This window comes from Hevea brasiliensis, chromosome 2 (assembly GCF_030052815.1).
Source record: "Hevea brasiliensis isolate MT/VB/25A 57/8 chromosome 2, ASM3005281v1, whole genome shotgun sequence".
Lineage (NCBI taxonomy): Eukaryota > Viridiplantae > Streptophyta > Magnoliopsida > Malpighiales > Euphorbiaceae > Hevea > Hevea brasiliensis.
The window spans coordinates 106,699,788-106,717,516 of NC_079494.1; the positions used below are offsets into that span (position 1 = coordinate 106,699,788).

General features: G+C 29.6%; 2 protein-coding genes across 5 annotated transcripts in view; both read left to right on the plus strand.

Annotated features, from left to right (window-relative positions):
• Positions 1–5,517: 5,517 nt before the first annotated feature.
• LOC110639392 (disease resistance RPP13-like protein 4) lies at positions 5,518–9,567 on the plus strand. 3 transcript variants are annotated; one of them, XM_058137762.1, is made up of 3 exons: positions 5,518–5,631; positions 5,760–5,802; positions 6,673–9,567. In XM_058137762.1, exon 3 carries the CDS (start codon positions 6,692–6,694, stop codon positions 9,242–9,244), a length of 2,553 nt encoding a protein of 850 aa, XP_057993745.1. In that variant the 5' UTR covers positions 5,518–5,631; positions 5,760–5,802; positions 6,673–6,691; the 3' UTR covers positions 9,245–9,567. The 3 variants fall into 3 exon arrangements, with proteins under 3 accessions (XP_057993745.1, XP_057993750.1, XP_057993754.1); XM_058137767.1 differs by having other exon boundaries at positions 5,533–5,631; positions 5,760–5,799; XM_058137771.1 differs by lacking the exon at positions 5,518–5,631 and having other exon boundaries at positions 5,660–5,802.
• Positions 9,568–14,427: 4,860 nt separating this feature from the next.
• Positions 14,428–17,729, plus strand: part of LOC110646259 (probable LRR receptor-like serine/threonine-protein kinase At1g53430) — a 35,435-nt gene continuing 32,133 nt past the window's right edge. For both annotated transcript variants that reach the window (XM_058137773.1, XM_058137774.1), the window contains exons 1-3: positions 14,428–14,597; positions 14,766–15,044; positions 16,670–16,820. In XM_058137773.1, coding sequence (XP_057993756.1) covers positions 14,813–15,044; positions 16,670–16,820 — 383 coding nt within the window. In that variant the 5' untranslated portion in view covers positions 14,428–14,597; positions 14,766–14,812. The remainder of the gene's footprint in view (positions 14,598–14,765; positions 15,045–16,669; positions 16,821–17,729) is intronic.

The following is a 17,729-nucleotide window of genomic DNA, read 5'->3' on the forward strand; positions in this document are numbered from 1 at the left end:
ACATCATGCATGACATCATGCATGATGCCATAAATCCCATAATTAATAAATTAATTAAATGGATTAATTGTTGTCTTCCATAAGGATAAAAACATAAAAGAAAAGAAAAAAAAATCATTCTTCTTCTTAAAAAACGTGTATCTATCCTCTCTCTCTCTTTTCTCCTTAGTTTCCTCCATAGCCATGAAATTCAAGCTTTCAAAGCTTGAATTAACCCCATAAACTCCCCAAAAATTCTACTAAATTATGATTAAGCTTTGGTTGGGCTACTAGAAGAGGAGATTGAAGAAGCAAGAAAGAAGAAAAAAGAGAAGAAAATTAGTGATTGGAAAATCAAACAAAGGTTAGTATATAAATTTGAATTATTTTACTAAATTTCTATGTTCTTAGTTTAATTAACTTAGAAAGTAACTTAAAATGAAACAAAAATAATTGTGAGGGATCAAAGCTGAATTTAGGCTAGCTAGGGTTTGATGTGTGTGCATGAATTTGATGGACTTAAAGGTGTATATGAGCTTGATAGAGTTAAAGAAGCATGTATATAGGCATTGAAGGTTAAATGAAACAACTTAGTGAGTTAGGGTTTTGGGACTTAGGGTTGTGAACCAAAAATGCAAGAATTGAGTAAATGGCATGTTTAACCTATTGTGAAGTGAAAAATGGTCAATTGTGACCAAATAAGTCGTGTTTGAATTATTGGAAGTGAAACCAAATTCGTAGGTCAAATGGTCATGCTGCTGGCAGCATGACCAAACCAACTTTGAAGGACCAAAACGGAAATTTTACAAGTCCAATTGATATACCACCAATTGGGGATGAAAATAGACATAAAATAGCACAATTTTCATTAAGGAACCATGGCCAAAAACTGACTAAAACTTGGTGAACCAATTGACCAAAGTGAAATGAGAGCAGGCTGCCATCGCATTAAATCGACCAAATGAACAGTAACTGTTCATTTGGTCATAATTCGAGCTAGACAGGTCAAATTGACCTGAAATTTTATCAGAAATTAGATAGGACATAGATCTAAAACTTTCATGAAGAACACCACCCCAAATTATGCCATTAACCCATTCAAATTATTGAGCAAAGTTGAGTTACTGTACCTGCGATTCTGCAGAATTCCATTTAAGCAGTAATGTTTGAAGGGCTATAACTCTCTCTAGGAAACTCAGATTTAGGTGATTCTTGAACCGATGGAAACCTAAGACATAGTAGAACAATTGATTTGAAGAAAGTTAGACTAAATTATGAACTTAACTTGATCAAATTACTGAACAAAGTTGGACCAAAAATCTGCCAGAACCAAAATACCAGTATGAACAGTGCACGTGAACAATAAATGTATTTTGGCTATAACTTGAGCTACAAAACTCTGATTGGGGTGATCCAAAAATGAGAATACACTTAAGACAATAAGGAACATTTTTTATGAAGGAAGTTTTGCCAAATTCCAACAGTAGATTGACCAATGGAATAGTGCAACTAAGAGCACCAAAACCGAAAATTGGCAATTTTGCCAAAATGACCTAAGCTTTGAGAAAATGACCAAAACCAACAAGTTTAATGACCAAAATGTGGTATGTGGGTGAAGTTGGAATCCCCATACCTAATAAGCCTTAGAAAGTCAACTATTTGACTTGAATAGTTGACCCGAAACACAAAATTTAAAGAATGTCGAATTTAGCACGTTAGAGCTAGGTAATTGTGAAGCTAAGTTTATTTTTGGATTTATGTTAAATTATGGTACTGAAACACTATAAAATTGTGCGTTTTAGTGGAAAAGAATACCGGGACAGAACTCGAGGAGTCGAGTTAAGGCCAAAAGGCGTCTCATTTGAGGTTTGTGCACAATAACTTTAAATTATTGTTTTTCCACTGAAAACTTGATTTGTATGCATTGTGTTAATTATGGATTTTGAGAACTTTGGTGTTGCCACTTGTTAATGAAAATTTGATTTTGAAAATTGATTGTGTTTGTGCACAAAAATTTATAAATTATAGTTTTCACAATGAAAATTGATTTGTTATACATTGTGAATATGTTTATTTTAATATGAATTTCGAGAATGTTGTGCTACCTATTTTACAATGGAGATTTGAAATGAAGCTTGTTTAATTTTCTGCATTGTGAAATTTTTGTGTTAATTATGGGTTTTAAGTACTACGATGTTGCCACGTATGAATGAAAATTTGACTTTAGAAATTGATTATGTTTTGCATTAAATATTTGAATAACTTGATTTAAATTGTTTTAATTCACACTTGGCATGACAATATTAATATGTTCCTCATCCACTTGTGGGGTGAGTTTGATATTTGATCAGTTTCCTCCCTCTCTGGCTTCCCACCGAGGCGAGTTTGGATGAGTACTCATTAGCTAGCTAGCCACCTCCCTCATTGATTTTGATTAGTGAGGGTGTTTGCCTTGTCGTGATGTACACACGGCATGTTCGGAAATTTTGTGTCATGGCCTAAGTTGTGTTATTGTTTGGCAACACTATGTTTATTAAATTGTTTGATTAAATTTTGTGTTGTATGAAGCTTTGAAAATTATGATTTGTTATAAATGTGATTTGAGAAAAAAAAATTGTGAAATGAGATTATGAGATTTTTGAATGACGATTTGTTCATAAATGTTTTATATTTTGCATTTTATTCTTTATTGTGCACCACTGAGTATTTATATACTCAGCGATAGCTTTAACTTGCTGTCGCAGATAGAGAAAAGGACATAGCAGTAGAGTGAGCTGCTACAGTCAGAGAGGAGCACGGTTGAAGAATTTCTGTACGGGTATTGTCTATACCCTGGTAGTTTAGTTTGATGTAAATATGATAGTATGCATATGTATCTCTATAGTTTGAGCAGTTATACAAATAAAATTGTAATAATATTATTTTTGAGATTTTGCATCTGTAAATTAGTTTATGATTGTAAATTAATGATTTAAAATGCAAAATGCATGAGTTATGAAATATTTTGAGATATTAATTCTTGATTTGAAATTTGGATTTTGAATTGAAGTGTTGCCATTATTGTTGAATTGAAATTTGGAGGTTGCAAATGAAGTTGTGATTGAGAAAAATATTGGGAGTGTTTTTATTTTCAGGTTTTGAAGAACTGTTTTCTCAAAATACAGACGGCACTCTGCCGAAATTTTTGTAAAAATTGCGGAAATCTTAAATATCCAAAAATTTGATTTATGTTTGGACTTTAAATAAAAGTTTTTAATATTTGAAAAAATTTTACCCACCAATTCCAAAATGAACGAAAATTATTTTAAAATCCCTTGTAGTATATTTAATGGGTTACCGGTAGGTGAAGTACGGTAATTCATTAGGTGTACTACGGGAACATGTTACATCTTACGAGGAGTAGGGTGTGACAGAAATATAAAGATGAGAAGAAAGATCTACACATGGTTTTTATCGATTTGGAAAAAACTTATGATAGTGTTCCAAGATATGTCTTATGAAGAGTATTAGAACAAAAGAGGATATCTATTAGGTACATACAAGTGTTGAAAGATATGTATGAAGGAGCAACTACTATTGTGCGCACAGTGGGAGGGGACACAAGAGATTTTCCTATCTCAGTTGGATTACACCAAGGTTCAGCTGTAAACCCTTACCTTTTTACATTAGTTTTAGATGAATTGACAAAACATATACAAGAGAGTATCCCTTGGTGCATGATATTTGTGGATGATATAGTTATGATAGATGAGACGCCAGAAGAAGTCAATGAAAAGCTAGAGCTTTGGAGAAGTACTCTAGAGTCAAAGGGATTTAAGTTAAGTAGAACGAAGATAGAATATATGCATTGCAAGTTCAGTGAAGGCCAAATTGGTGATAGGGAAGGAGTTAGTTTGGATGGAATGGTACTGTCCCAAAGTAATCACTTTAAATATCTTGGCTCAGTCCTTCAAGTAGATGGGGGATGTGAGGAGGATGTTAGTCATAGGATTAAAGCTGGATAGTTGAAGTGGATACGTGCCACAGGAGTTTTATGTGATCGCAAGATTTCCAATAAGTTGAAAGGAAAAATTTATCGTATAGCCATACGACCGGCCATGTTATATGGTAGTGAGTGTTGGGCACTGAAAGAGTCGTATGTATCTAAGTTAAGAATTGCAGAGATGAGAATGTTAAGGTAAATGACTGGCCATACTAGATTAGATAAAGTCCGTAATAAGAATATTAGAGAAAAGGTAAGAGTGGTGTCAATTGAGGATAAGTTGAGAGAAGGGAGATTAAGGTAGTTTGGTCATGTGAAGTGTAAATATACGGAGGCTCCAGTTAGAAAAGTAGAACACATTAGGTTAGAGGATAGAAAGAAAAGAAGGGGCATGCCTAAATTGATTTGGAGGATAGTAGTACAACATGACTTAAAAGCACTACACATTTCCGAGAATTTGACCCAAAATCGTTTAGAGTGGAGAAAGAGAATTAATATAGTCGACTCCAAATTTTTGAGATAAAAACTTAGTTGAGTTGAGATTATTCATAAATATTAAAAAATATTTATAATATTTAAAATTAAATACTTTTGTATAAAATTTAAAAATATTTTTAAAATTTATATAAATATAACTTAATAAATATTGAATTTTCATTTTAAATTATTAAAACTTAATTAATTAGATTTATTTATATTACTCTGTTTTACATTTAATTAATTTTTAATTATTATATATATTTAATTAATTTTTAATAATTAAACTATTGATCCATTGGTTGAATACTGATTTATTCACTCGGTCTCTACACTTGGTCAACCTCCAAATTAGGTTTAATAACACTAATTAGAACAACAATCATTAATAACTTAATAATAAAACATTTACTTTTTATAACATAAAAAATGAGAAATTTAAATTTTCATATCCTTATATTAAAAAGAAAAAAAAAAGAAATATATATATATATATATATATATATATATATATATATATATATATATATATATATATATATATGTTACACAGAAATGAGAGAAACGGCCCTATTAGACAAGTGGAAATGCATTTCTTCAAGAGTGGGGTTAGCTTATGGTCTCCTTCAGTTTCACATACGCCTTGGTCAACCCAATTTTCCCTGTATATGACCCAGCATCAGCATCAAAATGATGGCGATTCTTTTTCTTCTCCATTCTTCTGTTGCCTTGTGTTTTGGAAAGCTTCGCCATGCAATGGTAATGCTCCCTTTTAACAAAGTGGCTTTAACATAAAGTGGTTTTAACAAAGCAACTTTAATTCATCCACTTTATTCTGCAAAATGCTATTAATGGTGGTAACCCATTGTCGCTATTGATTCTGATTTGCAATAAATATGATTTATAAATTAATTATTAAATACATCAAAAACACTCAAAAATAATAACGTTCTTTTTTTGTAGAAAAGTAAGTTATTTCCATGATAATATTGTGGAGAATATATTAAAAGAAATGGTGCATATGGGGCGGCTGCCCTAATAATTTCTCTGGCTTATATTCCCTTAAACTATATATATATAATTTTATTAGGCCAGAAGTAAAGCTGCTACACAGTATTGAACACGCCTCAAGTGACGAATTTTGTCTTCCACTGTTTTGATAAATTCATCCTTTTCTCTGTCTTCCCTTCCAGGTATGTATGTTTCCATATCACCTGCAAGTTGCAACTTGTCTTCTCCTCTCCATGTTTATATGTTGTGTATTCTAACCTCTTTGTCACTTGTTGGTAATAAGAAGACTCATCTTCCAACTTCCTTCCAGGATTCGAATTTTTAAAGCATAAAAGAAGAACCGCAGGAAGGTGGTATGAGCTTTTCATGTTAAGAGTCCTTTTCTGTTTCAATGATTATATTTATTCATATTTGCTAAGAGTTATTGTTTTAAGGAGCGAGCTTCTTGGGTTTAAACAGTCTGAAAATTCAATTTGTTTAGGAATTTCAGTTTTTCTTTTCTCCATTTGATGGGACTATTCTTAATTATATTAGGAATGCATATAATTGTTAAAATTCAGTTCATGCAAAGAAAAATTTGAGAGAAAAAAAAAAACCAATGCAGTATTGCAAATTGGAGCAATGATCTAATGAATGTCATATTTTACAAGAATCAAGTCTGTGATAATAAGAATGGTGGGATTTTTATGAAATACCAACGAGGTCCATCAAATTCTGTATTCTTATCATGGACAGAATATCTGTTTTTTTGTTCCTGATGGGATGGACAGAATATCTGTTAACCAATGTCACTCCTTGATATTTTCCTTCTTATCGTGGGTTTTTACTTGATATATTCCTGTTCTGGATTTTATTTTTTTTTCTTCCTATTTTGGGTGGTTTTTTAGATTCTATGAATATTACTTTCTATTTAGCTTTTTAAATTTAGGCTTCAGTTATTTGTACTTGTATATATATAATTCTTACCTTCTATGAATAATGTACAACAATTTTCCATTCTCGTTAATATCCAATTCTCTATTCTCATCGACTGTTGCCAGGAATTCTTCGTCTGGCATTTTTCTTCCTTTATAGTTGTGACAATTGTGTGAATATTTTGATGTGTGGCAAAAAGTGACTCAACTTTTTGTTGACATCATTGGATTTTTTTTTTTTTTTGCAGTTATATTTTGATTTATTAAGTTATTGGATAATGAAATTAACCTTAAATGTGGATTTCATAGATAAAATTCGAGTGAGGAGATGGCGGTGGTAGATTCTATGATTCAAATCCTCGCACAGCAAGTGTTTACAGCTCTCCAGAAGCAAGCTCATTTTGCACTTGACTTCAAAGGTCAATTTGAGGTGATGAAGACGAGACTGGATCTAACGAAGGCCTTGCTTGCTGACACAGAAAATCTCAAAAGTAAGAAGGAAATTGTCAAGGCAAGTTTGTCGAGCTTAAGAGAATTGGTTTATGAAGCTGACAACATATTAACAGACTGCCTAATTAGAGATGAATATCAGAATGATGGATCCTGTTCTAGTTTGACATTCCAAAAACCGTTGTTCTGGTATCAAACAGGCAAGAAACTGAAGGATATTAATGCAAAAATGGAGGCAATGGAAAGATCTTTGGGTGCATATTTGAAAGCACAAGACTTGAGCAACCATGGAGATAATGAACACCAAATTGTGAAATACACAACACAAGATTATGACCCATCTGAGATAATTGGACTGGAACACGACTTGGAAAAGTTAAAAGGCTGGATTTTTGGCACAACGAATGTACTTCATCGGGTTGGCATAGTAGGGATGGGGGGCTTAGGGAAAACAACCATAGCCCAGAAAATTTTTAATGATGAGGAGGTTACTAAACGTTATGAAAAGATGCTTTGGGTGTCAGTTTCTCAAAATTCTAGCGAGGAAAGGATCCTGAGGAGCATGCTGGAACAACTGGAACCGAATTTCTCCATGACTGATGAGAGTCAGATAATGCACAAAATCAACCAAGGTCTTGAAGGTAAAACTTGCCTAATTTTTATGGATGATGTTTGGAGGATGAATTTACCTTGGTGGGATAAATTCTGTTCAAGCCTGCAGAAAGTAATTGGTGGAAGTAGCTGTGTTATTATCACTACCAGAAATGAAGAGGTTGCAACTGATATGGGTGTTGACAAATCACAAATTCATCAGCCAAAAACTCTGAATAAAGATGGAAGCTGGTTGTTGTTCAGTAAATTTGCATTTGCAAGGTGCAGAGGGAAACGTTGCCCAGATGCACAATTTGAGAAAGAAGGCAGGGAAATCCTGGATAAATGTGGGGGACTTCCACTGGCAATCAAGACAGTAGCAGCATTACTGGCACCAAAAACCAATTCACTTGTCCAATGGAATGAAATTAATAAAAATTTTCATGAATTGATAGTGGAAGGAAAAATTAGTTCAGTGATGGCGTCTTTGCAACTGAGCTATGATGAACTTCCAACCCATCTAAAGCAATGTCTTTTGTGTTTCTCCATCTATCCTGAAGACTTTGAGATGCATGCTGAACAATTAGTCCATTGGTGGGTTGGAGAGGGACTTATCCAGGGTAAGGGCTCAAAAACAGCAAAAGAAATGGGATTTGAGTACCTATCTGATTTAGTAGCCAGATGTTTGGTTGAAGCTGTACATAGGCGAGACTATGATGGAAGAGTCTACTGTTGCAGGATGCATGATATGGTGCGGGAATTGACTATTAAGATTGCAGAGGAGGAATCATTTGGCAAATTTGATGAGCAAAGCAGGCAGATACCGATTGCAAATTCTCGGTGGTTGGGTATCACAAGCAAAATGCACTCAAAATCTTTAAGGAACAGCACAAAGCTCAGGGCATTATTATTAATGCCAAGCAGTGAAGTTGTCCTCGATAGGCGCATTGGGTGGTTTAGTTCCCTCAGGGTGTTGGATTTCTCACTTGGTAAGCTGGATAATATTTCTGTAGAGGATTTCTTGGTTTGGATTTGCTCTCTTAAACGCCTCGCGTATCTAAATCTTAGTGGTGTCTCAGGCATTAAAGAATTGCCATCCTCAATTAGAAAGCTACGAAACCTGCAGCTTTTGATTTTATGTGGATGCAGTAATCTGGTCAGATTAAATCCATATATTACTACATTGAAGAAGCTGGTGGTGTTGGATTTAGGATCTTGTGGTCTCGAGTATCTACCCAGAGGACTAGGGAGGTTATTCTATCTGCAAGAACTGTCTGGATTCAAGATAAGCAATCAGGCTAACAAGCAAAGCTGTCGACTTCATGAGCTTCGGGTACTGAGCCACCTGAGGGTCCTGCGAATGAACATAGGCATTGATTCTGTAATTTTAGAAGATGATAAAAGTGTCTTATCGCAGCTCAGTAAACTTAAGGTTCTGGCCATTGATGCTGAAGATTGTGAAGATGGAAATATTTTAGAAATGCTTAATGCTCTTACACCTCCAACAAGTCTTCAGGAATTCTATCTCAGGCGTTATCGGCATAAAGCTCTCCCTACCTGGATCAATCCTGAGCAGCTTTCTAGTTTGCAATATCTTTGTATTGAGAATGGAGACCTCACCCACATCGAAACCAGTCCTCAGCATGTTGCTGATAATCTATATACTTGGAACATTGAGGGTCTATGTTTCAAGGTGTTGCCAAGCTTAAAGGTGGACTGGAAGAACTTGGAGCAGGATATGCCTTTATTACGTTATGCAGAGGTGAGTGGTTGCTTCAATTTGCAAAATTTTCCATGTTCTGATGACAAGTTGGTGGTCTGGAGGAAGAATGAAGATTGAAGAGCTAATCAAACTTATGGTTGACATTTTGCATCTCTGCTGTTGCAACCTTACTGCTCTGTTCTTGTGTGTTTCTCATTAGATAGGGCTACAGAGTGTTGATCTTCTCTTTGATTTTTTTTTTTTTACCTCCACTCTTGTACTTTCACTGGTTTTTTCGCTTAGGATCTGCCGCGTAGGTTGACTGTAAGGGGGAAGGCCAGTGGTTGGGTTTCAGTATGTGACATTTGCTAAATTTTTCCTTCCTTTCAATCTTAATTTTAATAAAATTTTGGCTCATAAAAAAAAAATTAAAACTTAGCGTGAAAGACGCTAACTATAAATATTTGCAGACCAGAGAATTTATGTGTTCTTTACACTTGTTGCATGTGAGCTCTATAAATTTCCTTTAGGTGTGTTTCAATTGACAATTGATTACTGGTTTTCTGCAAGGGTTATCTTTACGTGCATGTTGTTATGACAAGCACACAGGATCTAAGCCTCCTATGTGAAAGTTTGCTGTTGGTTTGCAGCAGTTTTCATGGGTGAAAACTGCAAGAACTTGGAGAGTTGGAAAATTCCTCCTTGCATGTGCATGCCTGACGTGGGAATGTGGAAGAAACCACATTGAACTGCTGGCATAAAAATGGGCAAGAGCCATTTTTGCTTGCAACGGTTTTGCATGTGTTGCAAAGAAGAAAACAAAAAACTCGGTTTTCTTTCCTTTGCAAAGCAAGCTTTCTGGTCTAGCAAAAACGGTCCATCTGTTAGTATTCTTGGCAATATTTAAGGTTGTAAAATTGGGGTTGCATATAAAATATAGCAGGAAGGGATGGAGTTTACGATTTCTAAAATGCTAACAAATTTCTAAACATGGGGACAAGAATCAATTCACTATTAAATTATGCCTTTGCATTTGAAAGAAGACGATAACATTGGCATTAATCAGCTCCAAAATAGTAAAATAATAAAATTGAAAGTTCCACAATTGCATAACCATAAAACATCATGAAGAAATTTTAATTATGGGCTACAACTGGCCACACTTGAAGTAAGAGTGGCCTATAAACTGTGGCTATAGGCCCAAGTCGTTGTAGTGGCTGAATTATATCATTTTCTTTGTTACTAAAATTATTTTTAAATTCAACTTTTTTTAAAGTGTGCCATAATCAATTAATTCAACGACTTTTGTTTTACCAAAAGACAAAGGCATCTGCTTTTTTTCGTAAAAAAAAGGGGAAAAAGACCTCTAATTTTCCCCAGAGAAACTCACTTTTTCTTTTGTTTTTCCTCCACCAGACAGGACGTAACTTTGGCTGATTAAAGTTAATCGAGATGAGTGAGAGATGACACTATTTCATTTGGTAGAAAATTAGAAGTATACAAAACTTCATGGAAGATATGCTTAGTTTGTCATGATTCAGTAGTTAAAAACAGTATCACTTCCTTACTATATCATATTTCTAGTTTCAACTTCTCCGATTTCTTTATTAAAAAATTATATATATATATATATCTTAAACTTGGTAAGTGTTAACATACCTGCATTCAATTAAGCTTAATTATGCAAATATCTTAAATTTCGATTTTAAATATAGGTGCAGAGGTAAAAAATCTTAGGGGGTGTTTGGTTTACCTGTTGGGTGCAGCTGATAGCTGATAGGCACCCAAACAGATAAATTGTGGTGTTTTGCAAGTTTAAAAAAATAGAGCTGATAGCTGATAGGCAACTGATATGATACCCATCAGCTGCAGTTTGTATCAGCTCTATTTTTAGAGCTGCTTCTCATCAGCTGATAGCTGATCTGGTTTTATTTTTTATTTTGACAATATTATCCTTTTTTATTTAACTTGAAAATTAATATTATTAATAATTTTTATTTTTTTATTTGTAATTTTAATACTTTAATTAATGTATTTCAACTTTGTTAAAATATTTTTTATTAATAACATAAAATATAAAATATTTATTTATATTCAAAAACTTAAAATTAATTATAAATTTTTCTATTAACAATAATAATTATTTTATTATTTTATCTATATTTTTAAAATTATTTAATTATCTTAAAAAATAATTATTTTCTTATTTCAATAATAAAATAAATGATATAATATAAAATATTAATAATTATATATTTATTTAAATAATATAATATATTACTTTAATAATTATATATTTAATTTAATAATAAAATAAATAATATAATGTAATAAATTTATAATTTTATTATTTAAATAATAAAATAAATTATATGATATATACCCTTATTAGTCATTTTACATATTAACAGTGACAGTTAAATATAATTTTACCAAACACTTAATATAAAACAGCTATCATCAGCTATCAGTTATCAGCTATCAGCTAACAGTTATCAGTTGTATTCAACAGTTAATCCAAATAGGCCCTTAGTGTCTCTGAAACGCGTAATATTATTTGTATCAGTGTGTGACTGGTTTATTTATCCACCCTTTTTATGTATTAAAAATAAAGTTGCCACGAGCAGTCATTTAATTTGTCTTCCATCAGCAAAATGAAGCCGCTCCTCTGATTCACGTGATTAATTAGAAAACTCCATCCACAGCTTCTCGTCGGATAATAATGCAAATGGCCACCCAGAGGATACTCCAACGGAGAAATTATTCTGTAAGGTTTTAAAGGGATGCCCTACATGCACTGATAAAAAACAACATTCTAAAGCGGCTTTGATAAAGCAACTTTAGTCATTCTTTTCTTTCCAATTAGAAATGGAACTTTAGTTCATCTTTACTTTAGTTCATCTTTATTTGGAAATTGTTGATGGTGGTAGCCCATTTCATTATTGATTTTTTATATATATAGTATAGCTTTAACCATTTAATTATTGACTCATAAAAAATGAGTCATGGTTAATTCACCCTTAAAAAATCATTTCAAAAGGAGAGAAGTATTTGAGATTATATAAGATATATATTATTTTATAACAAATCAATTTAAGATTTTAACACACTTCTCCCATATTTAGAGTAAACATTTTGAGTGTAAAATATTTATTTAAATATTAAATTTAATACTATTTTAAAAATAAATAAATTAAATCTAATTCACTGCAAAAATTAAAAAGAAGTGTCCAAAATCACGCGACCATACATTGCTCTTATCCCTAACAACGTCACCTCTTTCACACTAATTTTGGCTTTGGCTGATTTGAAGTTAAAGTAGATGAGCGGAGACAGCACTACCTCATTTGCAAGTAGAAAGTTGGAAATGATAGGTGATGACATCTGCCACGAGACGTCATTAACTGTCTTCTATCAGCAAAAAGCATGTTTTAATTAACCCCATCCATTGCTACTTGTCAGATAATTATTATTAGTAGTAATTTTATTAACGCATGATGAAATAAGGAGGACAAGGATGGTAATCGGATATTTAATCTGACAGAATTTTAGTATGGTGAGATTAGGAATTATATAATTGAATTTAAAATAAAATTAAATTTAAAAAATAATATGATGCTAATCGTGATTAGATTTTATATATTAGATATTTATTATTATCTGAATTTATTTATATAATTATTTAATTAAATATAAATATATATTTTTTATAATAATATTTATAATTTTTTATATATTTTATTTTATTTTATATAAAATAAAATTTAAATATTTTATGAAATTATTAAAATTTTAAAATATAAATTATTAATTAAAATAATTTTTTATGTCAAATATTAATTAAATTATATAAAATTAAATGAGTTTGATTTTTTTTTTCAGGTAATAATAATTAGATTTAAAATAAATTTAAGTTTTAATAATATTAATCAGGTTCAGATTCGAATATAATGATTTACAGTTACTCTGCTTATTGACATCTAAATAAGAGATGTTCTACACACACTCTCTCTCTCTGTATTGATTTAATTTTGATAGTTATTTTTTTATTTTAATATATTTATTTTTTTAATATATGTCTAATATTTTATAAATATTAAAAAAAATTACACAATATATTACTTAAATATTTTTATATAAAATTTAAAAATACTATTAAGATTGTTCTAAAAAAAACACTATTAAGATTTATTAAATATAACTTAATAAATATTATTAAAAAGTTAATTAATTGTATTTATTTATTTATATATTTTAAATGTTATATTCAATTCATTTATATATATTTCATTAATTTTTAATAACTTATTAATTAAATCACCAACCTACTAGTTAAACCACTAATTTACTCGTTTGATTTTTTTTTTTTTCCGGTCAACCTCCAAACTAGATTTATGGGGTGTTTGGTTTACCTGTTGGGTGCAGCTGATAGCTGATAGACACCCAAACAGGTAAATTATGGTGTTTGGCAAGTTAAAAAAAATAGAGCTGATAGCTGATGGGTAACAGATATGATACCCATCAGCTGCAGTTTGTATCAGCTCTATTTTTAGAGCTGTTTCTCATCGGCTGATAGCTGATATAATTTTATTTTTTATTTTGACCATATTATCCTTTTTTATTTAACTTGAAATTAATATTATTAATATTTTTATTTTTTTATTTATAATTTTAATATTTTAATTAACGTATTTCAATTTTGTTAAAATATATTTTATTAATAACATAAAATATAAAATATTTATTTATATCCAAAAACTTAAAATTAATTATAAATTTTTCTATTAACAATAATAATTATTTTATTATTTTATCTATATTTTTATAATTATTTAATTATCTTAAAAAATAATTATTTTCTTATTTCAATAATAAAATAAATGATATAATATAAAAGATTAATAATTATATATTTATTTAAATAATATAATATATTAATTTAATAATTATATATTTAATTTAATAATAAAATAAATAATATAATATAATAAATTTATAATTTTATATTTATTTAAATAATAAAATAAATTATATGATATATACCCTTATTAGTCATTTCACATGTTAATAGCAATAGCTAAATATAATTTTACCAAACACTTAATATAAAACAGCTATCATCAGCTATCGCTATCACTATCACTAACAAGAATGTACCATCACCTAATGTATCGATTGTATTCAACAGTTAATCCAAACAGGCCCTTGTTATTACTTTGAAAAAAAAAAGCCCACATTATTAATTAAGCGGCTTTGATAAAGCAACTTTACTTCTTCCACTGACGTGGATCAACGTGCAGTAGTGGGCGACCATTTCATTATAGATGCTAATCAGTATTCTTGCGGGCCTTTTTTATATTTTATTTTTCGACTTGTAATTATTTATATAACTTCGATTTTGTTAGTCCACTGAAGTAAGGCAGCCTCACTGATCACCCCTTCAAACGTTCTGGTTTGATTACCCGACCAGCTTTCCTTCTCTATCTTCCTGGTATTTTTTTCCTTTCTACCATATAAGAGCCTCTCCATTGAGAATTTAAACTGGAAGGAAATGCATGCGATTGAACTTAGTGTTAATGGATTCTTCTCATGCATGTTTGTAGAAAACGAAACTTCTGGTATAAGTTATAAAGTGTTTGTTTGTTTACGTGTTCCTCAGGTTTAAATATATACGAATATTGCTAAGCAGGATCAGAGGAAAGAGAAATGATTGAGCATCATATGATGCTACACACTAAGGTCGTTTTGTTCCTGCTTCTTCTTCTTTTCTGTCAGCTGCTTGGTTATGGATTCCACATCCGAAAGGATGTTCCATTTACCGATTGTACAGTGTATAGTCCAGCTTGCCGTTGTCCAGCGTACAATCCAAATTGCGGCCGCTCATCCACGGACAAGGTACAAAATTGCAGTAATCCTGGAACGTTGCCATGTGATGAAGGTAACTTCACTATCCCTTCCCATCCGATTCTCATAAATAACACTTTTTCCCTCTCTTCAACATGTAGGATAGAAAATAGTCCTGCACACAAATGTGAAAATTCTCAACATATTTGAGCATAAGAGACTTAATTGTGAGAATCCCCATTCTCCACACACTTGTGAAAAATCTGATCTGACTAAGCCAGATTAGCTCAAGAAAATTAGTCTTTAACAGATAGCAAATGTGATTGCTTGTAACATTTGAACTAATATGAGTTAGTAGCCTAGCTAACAATTAAAATGAGGCAGTTTCTGATCACATGGTGTATAAGTTATTTCAGCGTAATCAACGGTTAAAATTTATCTATAATCAATGTTTAAAATTTATTTGGAGTATATACAATAAGAAATAGGACTAAATTGATTTCTTTATATATATATACACCTCTCATAAACTTAATTATTACACTATTTTTTAATAAAATTTAAAATTAATTGAGACAAAAAATATTATGTGGATTTAAAAATTTATTTACTTTAAAATTTTAATGTAACTTTTTCAATAATAAATTTTATCAAAATAAAATGATATAATATATTTGATAGCATTAATAATAATGTAATTTTTTTTATAATTTTTAAGGTATTAGATTTTATTGAGTCTAATTATAAAATATTAATATTACATTTTTAAGAATATTTTATTATTTATTTTTTATAAGAATATTTATTTTTTATATATTAATTAAAAAAAAAAATTCTAGATGAGCTACTAACTTTTCACCCAATGTATTCACCCCTCCTTTTTCATATTTTGGTCTTCAACTCTTGAAAAATGTTGATATCATTAAACGTTGGTCTAATCTAAGACAAGTTAGGTCTTCTATTTCTTGGTTAATTGCCAGCTCCAGTTAACTTGAATTAATCATTTTATGTTAAATGATTTAAGCCTAAATTTATTTAAGTTAATTGAATTTGGGACATCTCAGTTGGTATTAAAGATACTGGGTCAGAAAAGTGTTGAGTGGGCTTACAAAGAAAAGGCCATCCATTATTTGAAATGAAGTAGAACAGTCAAGACAATAGCGAACGCAACACAATATTATTGATAGCAGCATAAATTTCGGTTATAATTAAATAATCGAGTTAAATTAATAAAATTTAATTATTTTAATGAAAGTATATTTAATTTAATTTAATTATTTATTAATAATTTTAAAATTTTTTATTTTTAATTATTAATTTAATTATTATTTATTTAATAATTAAATTAATAATTAAATTTCTTTTAATTAATATATTAATTATAATTTTATTAATAATTTTAATTTGATTTATTTTTTATAAAAAATAAATCATATAAATATTTTTTATAAATAAAAAATATTATAAGTATATTTTTTAATATTTTATAATTTAAATTAAAATTAAATTAATTAATATTTTAAAAATCAATTAAAACTTTAATTAGTCAAAATTTTAATTTGATTAACTGAATGGATACTTCTAATATGAGTTGTGATATCGATGATAACGTTATAAATTTATATGGGAAAATTATCTTGCTGTAAGCTTTATATATCAAACACCAAAAAATTATTACTGTCTGGGTGGTAAAATAATTTTTACCAAAATTTTTGGCAGTACACGCTCTTGATAAATTCGTAGAAGAGTTGAAATTACCATCATCAACGCTCATTACTGGGGATTGCGATAAGATGGACTTCGATGATATTACAATTGGATGCTCCTGCTCCGACGAGAATAATAGCCCCGTCTGTCATGTCACTTCCATGTATGTTTCCCAACTCAATTTACTGGATCTGGATTGCAAAAGTCTATTGAGAATTTTTTATTTTTACACTGCTTTTCTATCTTTTGCTAAAAATCTAGATTATTAAGCATCTGTTTAGTTTTATTATTGATATTATTATTAAAATAAATTATTTTTTTTAAAATATATTAAATAAAAAATAATTTAAAATTAAATTTAATAAATTTTAATTATAAAAATATTAAATTAAAAAAAATTTAAATTATTTTTTAAAAAATATTTAAAATAATAATTTTATTCAGAGAACCAATTTAAGTCCTATAAGACACTAAATATTATATAAGTAGACACTAAATAATACAATTTAAAAATAATTTTATTCATTTAATTTTTACATTAAAATTTAAATTGATTTTATCGATTCAAATAAATCAATTTTAAGTTGTAACCTCACAAATTATTTTAGTTTTAACCATTTCAAATTTTATATTAATTAAAATAAATTACAAGTTTTAAATAACATAGATTAAGTCAAACTTTTCAATGCATATTTTATTTTAATATTTATATTTTTCCCAAAACTTAATTAGTTTAAGCCTATAAATGATAAGTTATGGTTTTAATTTAAAGAAAAATTATTCACTTGTTTGCAACAATTTCCATGCTAGAATTTAATTCAATTTACTTAAAACTTGTGTTTGAAATAAATTCCAAAGAAATATAATTTATTTTAATTTATTATCTGAAACAGTTTAACGGTACAATAAATAATTGTAATATTTATCATTATTTATTAATATATTATTTATCTTAATTAGTGAAATTGTATATTTTTAATATTAATTTTATTAAATGATTTGAATTTTTATAAATTTTTATAGTTTTTATGATTTTATTTCTTTTAAATGTCTTTTCTTAAAAGAAATAAAT